The 14,293-nt window shown below is 38.6% G+C and overlaps 2 protein-coding genes across 3 annotated transcripts in view; one reads left to right on the top strand and one right to left on the bottom strand.

The window, feature by feature from the left end:
- The window catches only part of LOC128247056 (uncharacterized), a 30,580-nt gene extending 29,225 nt beyond the window's left edge, over nucleotides 1-1,355 (bottom strand). Inside the window, exon 1 of the mRNA XM_052965794.1 lies at nucleotides 1,222-1,355. Within this exon, the coding sequence (XP_052821754.1) occupies nucleotides 1,222-1,252 (31 nt within the window). The 5' untranslated portion in view covers nucleotides 1,253-1,355. The remainder of the gene's footprint in view (nucleotides 1-1,221) is intronic.
- Nucleotides 1,356-1,553: 198 nt separating this feature from the next.
- Nucleotides 1,554-14,293, top strand: part of LOC106874823 (protein FAM76B) — a 24,101-nt gene continuing 11,361 nt past the window's right edge. For both annotated transcript variants that reach the window (XM_014922703.2, XM_014922702.2), the window contains exons 1-3: nucleotides 1,554-1,779; nucleotides 11,634-11,698; nucleotides 13,836-13,896. In XM_014922703.2, coding sequence (XP_014778189.1) covers nucleotides 1,699-1,779; nucleotides 11,634-11,698; nucleotides 13,836-13,896 — 207 coding nt within the window. In that variant the 5' untranslated portion in view covers nucleotides 1,554-1,698. The remainder of the gene's footprint in view (nucleotides 1,780-11,633; nucleotides 11,699-13,835; nucleotides 13,897-14,293) is intronic.

The raw sequence follows: 14,293 nt of genomic DNA, 5'->3' as shown, positions 1-14,293 counted from the left end.
TTAACTCTCCAGACCTCAGTCAAACCGTCCAACCCATGCCAGCATGGAAAACGGACGTTAATCGATGATGATGATGACTCACCTTTTCTGTTCTTTCATCCTATTTCTGTGTTACATATTCACCTTGACACTATCTCTCCTACTCTCTCTTTTTCCCGATGGGGAAGTCATATGTTCGTCTCTTCAGTAAGTCCCTTACTCCTGTCCTTTGACCATTCTTTCATATCTCTCAATAGTATACCCCACTGACATCGCAAGAAAGCACCCAGAACACTGTGAAGTGGTCGGCGTTAGGGAGGGAAGGCATCCAACTGTAGAAACCATCCCAGCAAAGAAAAAGGGACGTTAAATGATGATGATCACACACACACACACCTATAACGAAGAAGGTTGTATTGAATAGCATACAAAATGGATTTTTGATTTACTGAAATTATCACCGCTTCTAGATGGCAACTGGGACCAACGCCAAATATAGAAGGAAGATAATCTCAAGAATCAAGAATTCTAAAGATGTTTTGGTAAATCTTGGGAAGTACACCCGCACGACTTTCACTAAGAAAAAAAAAAAAAAACTCGGATTTTTTTTGCGACACATTACGAGGTCAGGGTACTTGATTCCACGCAAAAGATCCGAGTTTTTTTTTTTCTTAGTGAAAATCGTGCGGGTGTACTTCCCAAAATTTACCGATGTTTTCAGAATGTTTGTCTTAATAGCGGTAAATTAGAAGAATCGTTAGAACGTCTGAGAAGTCTAACCATATTTAGTTACTCCCCTTTATATTCTGAGTAAAAGTATTGTTGAAGTCAAGTTTGGTTTTATACCCTTCTCAAGCCGATAAAATAAAGTACTAGACAAATATTGGAGCTCAATTAACTCGATCATCTTCCCAAATTTGATATCCTGGGTAGGAACTCGGCGAAAAGTTGCTAAGGCGAGACAAGACTGTATTAGAACTCCTCATAATTCAAGAGGTCGTAAGTTGATTTCCTTAGGGAGGGAATCAATAGCCACAAGCCCCATATTAGACCTCAATACCAGCGTACAAGTCAAACATCACTCTTATTTGATTAGGATCTGAGCGTATGTTAGCCGACGATATGCTGGCGTGTTCACACACGCTTTATCATATGTAAATGAAAATAAAATTTTAAAATCACAAATCATACGCTTTCATATACTTTCATAGAACATTTAAGCTAAATTAGACAAACGGATACCTACAATGCCAGCATCTCCGTACAAAGCCATTCTTGGTTCCGATTGAGACGAAAGTTATGTTCAAAAATAGAGAAACAAATTAAATCTCCATGACAACGCAGCAGCGATACGACAAATGTTGACCATCATGCAGAAATATCATTGGTAGCTATTTGATTGGCTGAATATCAATATCGTAGCTAAGCTATATAAATAATTTATTTGAAATAATACTGATTTATAACTGATTTTTAAAAAATTATTTGATTTATTTGGATGTGGTTTATCGGTAAAACGGGAGGAAAATACGAAAGATATTTTTATTTGAAGGGGCCTCGCAGTTTGCACATGCGCACGGTGTTAGTATGTGTCTGCTGAAGAAAGCTTCCGGGTAGACATCGCTACTGGAAGTTTTCTGAAAGAATCCGAGCTTTTTCTTTTTTGATGTGGAAGTAACTGACCGTTTGGTTGCTTCACCAGCTCAACATATCTCGACGATGGCAGCTCTATTTGCTTGTACGAAATGCCATAGCAGGCATCCATTCGAAGAACTTTCTCAGGGAGAACAGTTATGTAAAGTAAGGAAAAACCAGTCTCAGACATTTCACACTGTTTCCAATCGTTTTTTAATTAAAACCCTTTTTCTTCAGATTTATTCATTTCTCTTACAATCTACCAAATCCATTTCTCACCACGATGTTTTAATTATCTAAATATCAAACCTCAATTGATCATCTTTTATATTTACCTTTTCCAATGTCTAAATCCTCCCTGATTCAGTTTTACGCAGTATTTCGCCTCAAATGGCTCAATCGTCTTTTCAAGCGAATTCGTTGCCATTTGTTGTTTTCCCATCACTTAAAAACACGCTTCGTCTTTAAATTTACATTGGTTTGTTAGTCTAAATGATGCTGTTGGACATTATTCATGAATTGAAGGTTATATTTCCTTGATCGTATCAGAAATCGTGTAAGGATAAAGATGAAAAAAATTCAAAAATCCTCCCCGATCGTTGTAAATAGCGCCTAATCTCGCCATTGACTGACTTCACTGACACAAAACCACCGAGAATTATTTCGTTTGCCTTTATTTTCTTTCAGTTTCCGTCTCTATTCATACAAAATACATTTCTGTCTTCCTATATTTAATTACTTATCCATTTATTTGTTTTAATAAAAATATATTTTAATTATATAACGACGATGCTTCTTACAAAACACACATAAACACATTGGGACCAGCTTGTTTTTATTTTCTGTCGCGGATTAATATCTTTCTCATTCTCTACATACAAATTAATATTTCTATTTATTAATGTCTCTCTGTTTCTCTTTATCATCTTTGACATTCGATGTATTCTCCTTAACCATTTTCATATTTTCTCTTAATATTTCTGAATCTTCCAGTTTCCTTGTATTCGTCCTTTCAACTTTTCGGTGTCGTTGACGATGTCCCCCTGTCCGATTGACACCGGTGACTCACGTTAAAGGTCCCTAATAATAATTTATAATTGTTTTGTTTTGTTTTTTCACGCTTCCAATCAGTCACACCTCTACATAAAAAAAAAAAAAAACATAACCAAATTCTTTCTTTTAATAATCAATCTTGATTGAAATTATCTGCTGATTAAATCAATCACCTCTTTAAGATTTATAATAGGGGTTTTACATTTTATTAAAATATAAAAATTCCAGAGATCTACTTATCTGGCCAATGATTTGCTGTGAGATCGTGTTGAAACGGAAGCAATTACAATGTATCTGTCTCCAATCGGCGGACTTTCAGAATAGCTATTACTATCTTATGGAGGAGGAAACGAGTAAAGAATTTCGTGGTTGTTTCCTTCCGGGAAAGAATTTTTTTATCCAAAAAACTTTTTAATGCCTTCATCCCCAATTCCGCGCCTTTTTCCAGTGAAGTTTCACCTGTTACACCCTTTTGGAAAAAACGGATAAATACCAAATTTTTGACAATGTCTAACACGTAGGAAACAATAGTGAAAGTTGAAATCGAGCTTTGGTCATGATAAAACATGGCTTAGAATATAAATAAGATACTTCCTGCGTATATTTGAGGTGTGTTTGATTTCTCATGAGTCAAACCGAAATCCAGTCTTTCCGGGTGACTCTTAATCTATGGCCTCTGGCGTAGTTATTAGTAACGTCGTCGGCTAAATAAATTACTCGATCTGGTGAAAATAGCAACTAAATCGGCGGAGGTTTGGCATAGGTCGGCCAGTTTATGTGGGCGATCCATTCCAGGACCTCCGCCATCAAATCTCCCCTCGAACCATATTTCACTTTCTTAAAGATATTGTTAAATAAAGAAGGAAGTAAGGTCATAGTCAGTGAAGATTGACCTAGATTAACAACATGGGTCAATGACATTTCTTTGTTTACAGTGTGCGTAGATTTGTCGAATTATATCTCTTATGTGTGTGTGTGTATTTATATGTATAAATGAATGTATTTTTATAGTGGGAGAAATATATGTATATACAGATATATATACATATGTGTATGTATATATATTTATATGTGTGTGTTTCTGCGACTGAGTGGAAAACCTGTTTCGATTTTTGCGTTTGCAAAATCACATGTCGTCACTCTTCTTTCGTCAGCTGTTCAAGTGATTGTATACATGTATGGGTAGTAGTAGCTAGTGGTTGTATTATGCAATTGAGAAAGAACTGTTGCGTCTTTGTTGGCACTAAAACTGAAATAATGCCGATAAACACGCGCGCATCTTGCTAGGTGGGTGGAAAGTTGTTATTAGTTAAGTGTTGGCACCTCAGTATATTAATAAAGCACTATTAGTAGATCATTGACACTAGTTTTCCGTAGCACTCCTTGAGAAGTGATATTAGTATAGTTAATAAAAGAACGAGATATTTGTGAGAATTTTTATATCAAAAGTAGGTCGCTAATAGTGCACAAAATTTGAACGTTAAAATAGGATTTCGTCTTAACATAAACACGCTGATTCCCTTCTAAAAGATTGTGTCTCACCGCCTTATTTTATATTTTCGTTTCTTACCGAATTCTCGACTTCTTTTATATAATTATCTTTTAGAATAGAAGAACCTGTTAGCTTCAACTCTCTTAATACGCAGTTTTCAATATAATTTTATACATAAAAGTGCGTGTGTATATATATATATATATATATATATATAATGTTTCCAAACTGCGTGATGCAGCCAGCCGCCCATGTCGTACCCTGATCACGCATACCTATTTAAGAAGTCATTTCAATCGTGACCCTCCTGTTTATTTCTCCACGTAATCAGACTATCCCACAGTGTTTATTATATAAGACTGTAAAAATAGGATTGGTGGGAAAGTTAGCAGTTGTAATCAACATTGTTTATGCTTCTGAATTTGTAGAACAAATAAACAAACGAACCCCACCATTTATTAGAGCGCGTACACGCACTGTAACGAAGCCATTCTCTTAGTATTTTTGTTGATTAATAACCGTTTGTAGAAATATGACGACAGACTAAGATAGTTCGTATTTGCTCTACTTTCTATTGTTTTCGACCAGTTTTGCCTGCTGGCTTCCAACATTTTTACATTTAGCGCCAATTTCAGTTTCAGAAATGTATGAAATTACGGCGAATTACGTTTTACTTTTTTTTGTTTACCATCTTCTGCATTAAATTCTCTGGTGCTTTTTTGGGTCCACTTTATCTTTCATCCGTCCGGGCCTGATGATATAGAAGCATCAGTCATACGGGGGATGGATTTATTTAAACGCCTGTCCTCTAGCTCCGTCCCGAATCTCTGGATTTTGCATCTCTGTTAGCAATTATTGACAGAATCGTTGGAGCGTCAGGCAAAATTCCTTGTGGTATTTTAGTTTACAGCTTCTTATGTTCTGGAAGGCGCGTGGCCTTGTGGTTAGGGTGGTACACTCATGATCACAACATCGAGGTTTAGATTCCCAGATCGGGCAGTGCATTGTGTTCTTGTACAAAACTCATTTCGCGTCGCTCCAATCCACTTGTATTCGAAAGGAAATGCCCTGATCTCGGTCGCTTAGACGCCACAGACACCGGATAACCAGCTCTATGAGTCTTAGGACTAAAAGCGTTTATTTTCTGGATCTATTCGTTCCAAGGTGCTTCGTGGGGGCGGGGTCGATAAAATGAAGTATCGATTAAGTACTGGGAGACGTTAGAATTGATTGCTCCTTTCTATTGAGCTGAGACATCTCAGTTCTATAGCTGTAGTCTTCATTCAAAGTAAGACTACGTTTATTTACAAAATGGGTACTGGTACGGTTGGAGTCATTAAGAAGTTTACCTTGTAAACAGTGGTTCCCTGTCATATCCTGCTGTGCAGCAGTTGGGACTGATGTCTCTTACTACGACCCGACCTTGGATTGAACAATGCCTTCCGATTGAAATTTTATAGAAACTGGAAACTTGTGTGCATATATATATATATATTCTTTTATTCTTTTCCTTGTTTCAGTCATTTGACTGCGGCCATGCTGGAGCATCGCCTTTAGTCGAGCAAATCGACCCCATGACTTATTCTTTGTAAGCCTAGTACTTATTCTATCGGTCTCTTTTGCCCGAACTGCTAAATTACGGGGATGTAAACACACCAACATCGGTTTTATATATTCTTTTCTTTTGGTCATTTGAGTGCGGCCATGCTGGTGCACTGCCTTGAAAATTTTTTAGCCGAATGAATCGACCGCAGTACTTTTTTTCTTTTGTTTGTTAAGCCTGGTACTTATTCTATCGATATCTTTTGCCCAACCGCTGTTACAGGGACGTAAACACACCAACAACGGTTGCCAAGCGATGGTGGAGAGCAAACAGATACAAAAACACATAGATGTATATATATATATATACAATGGGCTTCTTCCATTTTCTGTCTACCAACTCCACTCACAAGGCTTTGGTTGGCTCCAGGCTGTAGTGGAAGACACTTGTCCAAAGTGCCACACAGTGGGGCTGAACCCAGAACCATGTGGTTGCAAAGCAAGCTTCTTACCACAGCCATGCCTGCAATCTATCTATATATATATATATATACACACACACATATATATAGTAATAATAACAATAATCCTTGGATGGTATTTATAAACATTTAATGCATCGCTATGCACGTTTCCACACACCACATGTCTCTGGGATGGTTAGTGTAGTCCGTAGTATCCGTGGCCATCAGGTTGATCATCTTCATGGATTCATTTCTTCAGGCAATATAAGATCAATGGATGTTTTACCAGGGGGATTGTGGTTGTGAAGCAAACTTCTTACCACACAGCTATGCCTGCAGTATATATATTATTGTGGCCGAAACCAGTACCGCCTGACTGGTACCCATGCTGGTGGCACATAAAAAGCACCATATGAATGTAGTTGATGCCAGTGCTGCCTGATTGGCTCCCATGCCGGTGGTACGTAAAAATCACCATTCAAGCATGGTCGATGCCAGTGCCACCTGACTGCCCCCTGTGCTGGTGGCATGTAAAAAAACACCCTCTACACTCTCGGAGTGGTTGGCACTAGGATGGGCATCCAACTGTAGAAACCTTGACAGATCAGACTGGTGGCTGGTGCAGCCTCCTGGTTTGCCAGTCTTCAGTCAAACCAACCAACCCATGCCAGCATGGAAAGCGGACGTTAAATGATGATGAAGAAGATAGATTATTCTTAAACAAGAACATTATTGACAGTGACTGTATAGTTTCATCCAGTTGAGCCATTATCAGACTGCGATGCATTGAAGTTAATCTTAGCTTTGTACAAGGGTGAGTCAAAAGGTAATGCCATTTTGTTTAGGACAGGTATAATTACCAACACAGGAACATGTATTATACATCAAAAGGAAGCTGGTCCTCTGTGGATCACATCCCTACTCCTGAACATGGTCACCGTTTCTCTCAATAGCAATGTTCTACCTTCGAATGAGAGCATGTATCCCTGCCCCGTAAAATTCTGTTGACTGTTCTTTGAGCCACTTCTTCACTAGAGTTTTCATTTCTTCGTCACTGGACTATCATTGTCACTGGATTATCATCTCTTCGGCCCCATGAAAAAGGGTTTGAGAGGCAAACATTATTCCAGTGACGAGGAAGTGAAAACTGTAGTGAAGAAGTGGCTCAAAGAACAGTCAACAGAATTTTACGGGGCAGGGATACATGCTCTCACTCGAAGGTGGAACATTGCTATTGAGAGAAACGGTGACTATGTTGAGAAGTAGGGATGTGATCCACAGAGGACCAGCTTCATTTTGATGTATGATACATGTTCCTATGTTGGTAATTATACCTGTCCTAAACAAAATGGCATTACTTTTTGACTCACCCTCATATATTTTCTGTTGAGTTGAAATCTTCCTTGGGTGTGTAGGTTTGAATGCAGTGGTAATTAAGTTTTATAGTGGGTTGTTATGGAGAAATTACTGAAGCATAAACAAATCAACACTGATTGTTAAGTGGCAGTGGGAGACAAAGACACACACACGAAGTGCTTCTTTCAGTTTCTGCTTACCAAATCCACTCACAAGGCTTTGGTCAGCCAGAGTCTATAGTGAAAGACACTTGCTCAAGGGGTCACTCAGAGGGACTTAACCTAGAACTATGTGCTTGGGAAGCAAGCTTCTTTCCACACAGCCACACCTAACTCTGGTAAACTTAGCTGTTTGATAAAAATCTACCAGACTGGGTATTGGGGTTTATATAGTTGATTAGATACATTGATAGTTGTGTCCCACTTAGTGAAATTAATAAAGGAGTGACATTTCTGTATATTCAAAGGTCCCTGTATAAATAAAGACATGTTTTGAAAGCAAAAAGTTGTGAAGAACTTTTGTAAATCAGAAGGATGCTGGGCCCTACTTGCTTCCTGAATTCTTTGCAACTCTCATTACTGACACCTTTTTGAAAGCATCTCTGTACATGGCTTTCACTGACCTTTGGTATTCCTCTTCACTTAATTTTGTTTGTGGCCACCAGACTACAGATTGTGAAACCTTGTCAAAGGCCTTCTACAGGTCAGCAAAAGCTCAGTATAATGATTTAGCTAAAAGCATCTCCTTTATTGTGTCTGGGGAGGGTCATTCTCTTTTCGTGCCTTATCATTTAACCCATCGAGCATTTTCGGGCATATCAATAAGTAAATGAGTAGAAACTTTACCGGTGAGTGTGTTAGGCACTAAAAGAGAATGTCTCTCTCCAGATACAACGAAATATGCTTCAACACATGAACTCACATAAAGAATCTTGCAAATCCCAAAACAAAACATCTTTAGTTGTCTCATTAAGAAGAGGGTATAGATGCTAAACCCCAACTGTCCCATCTTAGCTAATTCTCTTTCTAATTAACTCTGCTCTGTTTTCTACATCTTTCATAACTTGGTCCATTAATTTCATGTGTTTGCTTCTTTTATTTTATAAAATATTTTGTAAGTAAATGTAAACATGGCTGTGTGATTAAGCAGTTTTCTTCCAAACCATCTGGTTCCAGGTTCATTTATATTGCACATCACCTTAGGTGTCTCCTACCATAAACTTGGCTTGACCAATGCTTTGTCAGTAAAAACTGGTTGACAAGAACCATGTGTGTGTGTTAGTGTTTACCAGTGTAAACACTTGCTTTTATGAACTGATGCAGTTGCTTCTTTAGAGTTTTTTCTTTGTCTTTGTAACAGTGATGAGACTCTGCTCCATCAGTCATTAGGACTGACACCTCCCTGTACATCAAGACTGACAAGCTTATGTCCTACAAAACTGTATATTTCAGTGTCTCAGTAACTATCCCTGATGGTCTGGTTGCTTTCCTTGTCTATATTTCTTAATGGTCCTCGATTATTTTTCCATTTTTTTACTTAGTTTTTGAGAGCAGTCAGGTTCATTTTCAGTATTCTCGTTTGTGAGAGCAGTCGAGTTTATTTCAGAGATTCTCATTTTAAAAATCATCTCTGGCTAATCGTTGAGAGGACATTGGTGTTGGCCTTGGCAGAGATTCACGCTCTCTGAGTGCTCTTGTTTCTATTACTCTGTAGCTTTTTGATTTAAAAAAAGAAAAAGTTCTTTTTAAAAATTTGTTTTATGTTTCTAACTTTTTTAACCCACTCCTGGTTCTCTGATATAAACCTCCTGTTTTAAAGTGATCTAAATTAAAACCTTACCTTCAGGATTCATGTCCCAAACATGAACTTGATAACAACATAATTATTTTACTAAATTCTTCATCCTTTTCGAAATTAATTTACACAAAACTAGTGTGAGTCCACAGAAATATGGTAATGAAAGGTTTAGTAAACACCACAACAGGGTAGGATGCTAACATATAATAACCTGATAATGCATCTTGGCCATGCATGTTGAAATGTGTCAATTATTCTAATTACAAATAGAATTGATGGCAGCAGAAATTGATGAGTTGGAATCAGTTGAAAGTTTTGTGTATTGATTCCCCAGTCCTGACTATAATAGATTGGCCGATGGAGAAGTTGTTAACGTCTGTGATATATTTAGCAAGAATTTCATGTCAAACACCACCAGTGAACAGATCAATATTTTGTTTTCACCATTAACATGAAGAATACGGCATCAGTGAATCTAGCTTTCACAACTAAAATTGTTTCATCTACTGAAAGAAATGGTTGAAATTGACAATTTTTTGTTCATCACCTCCAAACATTAACCTGTTTGAAATGAAATAATTTGATCATCCAAAATCGTTAACTTGATTGGTTATGCCATCTCAAATATTGATATATTTGCAATTCTGAATATACCTCAGTGCATAGTTTTTACTGTTAACATGGCTCATCCTTTTTATATATTGATTGTTATTAAGTTGGATTACTATGTTCTCAGCTCAACTATACCCAAGGTCAATTTTACCTTTCATTTTTTTTTTGAGTCAAGTACCAATCAAATACTGTGTGGGAGGCAGGGTTCCATCACCATCATCATCGTTTAACACCTGTTTTCCATGCTAGCATGGGCCTGATGGTTTGACAGGAGCTGGAAAGGTCATGGGCCCCACCAGGTTCCACTGTCCGTTTTGGCAGGGTTTCTACAGCTGGATGCCCTTCCTAACACCAACCACTTTACAGGCTGTGGCACCACAACCAGTGCTTTCCTTCCCCTAAAAGTTCAGGTTTTGTGCTAATATTAGAACCTCTTATTATCTATGATATTACTTCTACAAGGGCACTACTTCCATGTCACCTTCACTGATGATTTCATTTGGCTATTTTATCAATTTCTAATTGTTGAACTGCTAAGTTAGAAGACATCAAGGGGCCACATAAAGAATACTGGTTTACAAACCAGTTTAAACAGATACAAAAGCATAAAAATATACCAGGGCTGTGGAATCGAAACAAAAAACTTTGACTCCAACTCTATTGGCACCTCTGACTCCGACTCCTGTTGATGTAATTAAGTGATTGTGGTCTACATATCTCATAAAGCATATGCATGCCTTTGTACTTTGAGTAGGCCTCTATCTTCTAACTGGTTTATATTAAAGAATAAAGACATTGTGAGTATACTTCTACTGACTCTGACTCCAGCTACCCTTAATTGTTAACGACTCCACAGCCCTGAAATATACACATGCATACTAAGAACTTCAGCATGGTTTCCATCTACTAAATTCCACTTGCAAGATATTGGTTAACACTAGGCTACAATAAAAGACTCTCTGTACTCAATATGCCAAGCTGTAGGATTAAACCCAGTACAGTAATCCCTCGCCATATCACGATTTATTATTTAAGCTTATGCCGATTCCTCTGTCGTGTTGTTTTGCATTTATTACAAAATAAATATATACAAATTATAAAAATCATCATCATCATCGTTTAATGTCCATTTTCCATGCTGGCATGGATTGGACGGTTCAACTGGGGTCTGGGAAGCCAGGAGGCTGCACCAGGTTCCAATCTGATCTGGCAGTGTTTCTACAGCTGGATGCCCATTCCTAATGCCAACCATTCCGAGAGTGTAATGGGTACTTTTTACATTCCACCAGCACAGGGGCCAGGGTAGCTGGCATCGGCTACGGTTGGATGGTGCTTTTTATGTGCCACAGGCCTGGAAGCCAGTTAAGGTGGCACTGGCATCGGCCACATTTGAATGGTGCTTTTTATGTGCCATTGGCACAGGTGTCACAACTACAATTTCCATTTGATTTGATTTTGATATTGGTGTCTAATAAAAAAAATATACAATACTGTTTCTACTTTGGATTTTCACCTATGAGGGGGGAGGCGTGGAACATAACACCTGTGATAGTCGAGGGGTCACTGGACTCTGTGTCTATGCTGTTTGTTTTTATAGCAAGCATGTATTAGTTATTAAAGGGAAGGAACTCTGAAGCAATTGTACAACCAAATTAAGAATTTAATTCTTGGTTATATATTATAATATTTTTTTTATCTTTTAGGAATGCCGGAATAACTTTCCTATCGTGAAATGTACATATTGTCGATCAGAATTTCAACAAGACAGGTATTTCTTTCACTTTTACCATCATCGTCATTGTCCTCGTCATCATCATCATCTATTTAGGTAATGGATTACCTAGAATCATTAAGAGTGTCAGACTAAATGCTTTATGATATTTAGGTACACCATTCTATGTTCTGAGTTCAAATCCTGCTGAGGTTAGCTGAACCTTTCATTCCTCCAGAATTGATACAATAAAGTAGCTGTTAAGAGTACTGAAAATTTCATCATCATTTAACGTCCATTTTCCATGCTGGCATGGGTTGGACGGTTCAACTGGGAAGCCAGGAGGCTGCACCAGGCTCCAGTCTGATCTGGCAGTGTTTCTACAACTGGATGCCCTTCCTAATGCCAACCACTCTGAGAATGTAGTGGGTGCTTTTTATGTGCCACCGGCACAGGGGCCAGAGGGGGCTGGCATCGACCACATTTGGATGGTGCTTTTACGTGCCACCAGCATGGGAACCAGTCAAGGCAGCGCTGGCATCGGCCACCTTCGAATGGTGCTTTTTATGTGCCAGTGGCACCCTCAAAATTGCTGGCCTTGTGCCTGGATTTTAAATTGCTGTTCTAATCACCATCATTGTCACAAAGAGTAGCATTGTTAGAATATCAGATTAAGTGCCTTGTGGTATTAAGTCAGATTACTATGTTCTCAGCTCAACTACTCGCAAGGTCAATTTTACCTTTCATTTTTTTTTTTTTAGTAAAGTACCAATCAAATACTGTGTGGGAGGCAGGGCTCCATCACCATCACCGTCATCATCGTTTACCATCAGTTTTCCACGCTAGCATGGGCTGGATGGTTTGACAGGAGCTGGAAAGGTCAGGGGCCCCACCAGGTTCCACTGTCCGTTTTGGCATTGTTTCTACAGCTGGATGCCCTTCCTAACACCAACCACTTTACAGACTGTACTGGGTGCTTTTTACGTGGTACCACAACCAGTGCTTTCCTTCCCCTAAAATTTCAGGTTTTGTGCCAATATTAGAAACTCTTATTATCTATGATATTACTTCTGGGCTAGAGAGAGAGAGAGCTAATATGTCAGGCATGTATGCTTTCCTCCCTAAGTAAATACCAATTGCTGTGGAATGCACATGTAGTGCTCCTGCCCAACTCTTTCCAAAACAGATTTTCTTTGGTGAACTAGTAATCGACTTTTGGTAATGTGGTGAACCAAAGACGTGACAACCTTGCAAAAGTGTAACTTGGGAACATCTTGGTCAAGATTGGTCAGTGCTGTGTACTCTGGAGTACACTGTTTTGAATCTGATATGACCAGAGAAACTGAAGAGAGGAGGGCTGCATAGAAAGCAAGAGCCCACCAGCTCCTAATTCTACTATTGTATGTCCCCATTTTGACTGGATTTTATGCTAATGCTAGCCTAATAAGTCACCTGAGGACCCACAAGAATAAAGCTGCTAATATGGCCATCTTCAGAGACATGAAGGATGAATGACATAATATTATTCTGTATTTTGCTAAGGTGGCGAGCTGGCAGAATTGTTAGTGCACCAGGCAAAATGCTTAGCAGTATTTTGTCTGCCTGTCTTAAAGACATTCTGAGTTCAAATTCTGCCTAGATCAACTTAGCCTTTCATCTTTTCAAGGTTGATAAACTAAGTACCAGTTGAGTACTGGAGCTGGTGTAATCAACCAGCCCCCTCCCCCAAATTTTCAAGCCTTGTACCTATAGTAGAAAGGATTATTCTATATTCTGCTAGGATCTACATATGTAATCTATAATAATAAATGGCAAGTTTGAGTGTTTGTGAATTTGTTACTTTAACTCTTCTGAGACTATCCAACAGACCTTGATGAAACTTGACATGTGTGTGAGGCTTATGCCCATGTGGTCACTTACACACTTGGGGTTTTTTAAAAAATCGATTTTTAATCAGTATCTATTTTTCAATAAGATGCCAGAAGAGTACAAGAAATTTACTGTTATTTTTTGCTTAGGTCTGTCAGAGAACCGGTTCTCTAAGTCGTCTGTTGTGTAAAACTTACTTTCATTGCATTGTTAACATATAGTTTCAATTTAGATATATGCAGCCTCTAAAATTTATTTGCTTTAAATTATTTTTATCAAACTTTTCAGTTCTGTTAGTGCAAATTCTAACCATTATATATTCCAGCAAAAGCAGCACAAATTCCATCTGCAAGAAGTGTGCACACAATGTGAAAATATATGGAAAGGTAATGTATTGCCACTGGCATTTTCAATTTTAGATTTCTTAATAATGCATGTCTGGCCCTGTTAAGAATACCCCTCATGCATTGGGTGATATGATGTGCTTGAGAAGACCTGTTGAGCCAAGAAAAACCAATATTGTAGCTGTGACCAGTATCCCCCTGACTGGCTCCCGTGCCAGGGGTACGTAAAAAGTACCATCCAAACGTGGTTGATACCAGGCCTACCTGACTGGCTCCTGTCCCTGTGGCACAAAAAAGCACCATCCGAATGTGGCTGATGCCAATACCCCGTGACTGGCTCCCGTGTCGGTGGCACATAAGAGGCACTATCTGATTGTGATCGATGCCAGGCCCGCCTGACTGGTTCCTGCCAGTGGCACGTAAAAAGCACCCATTACAC

Source organism: Octopus bimaculoides, chromosome 2 (genome assembly GCF_001194135.2).
Source record: "Octopus bimaculoides isolate UCB-OBI-ISO-001 chromosome 2, ASM119413v2, whole genome shotgun sequence".
Classification (NCBI taxonomy): Eukaryota; Metazoa; Mollusca; class Cephalopoda; order Octopoda; family Octopodidae; genus Octopus; species Octopus bimaculoides.
This window is presented reverse-complemented; position numbering and strand designations above follow the sequence as displayed.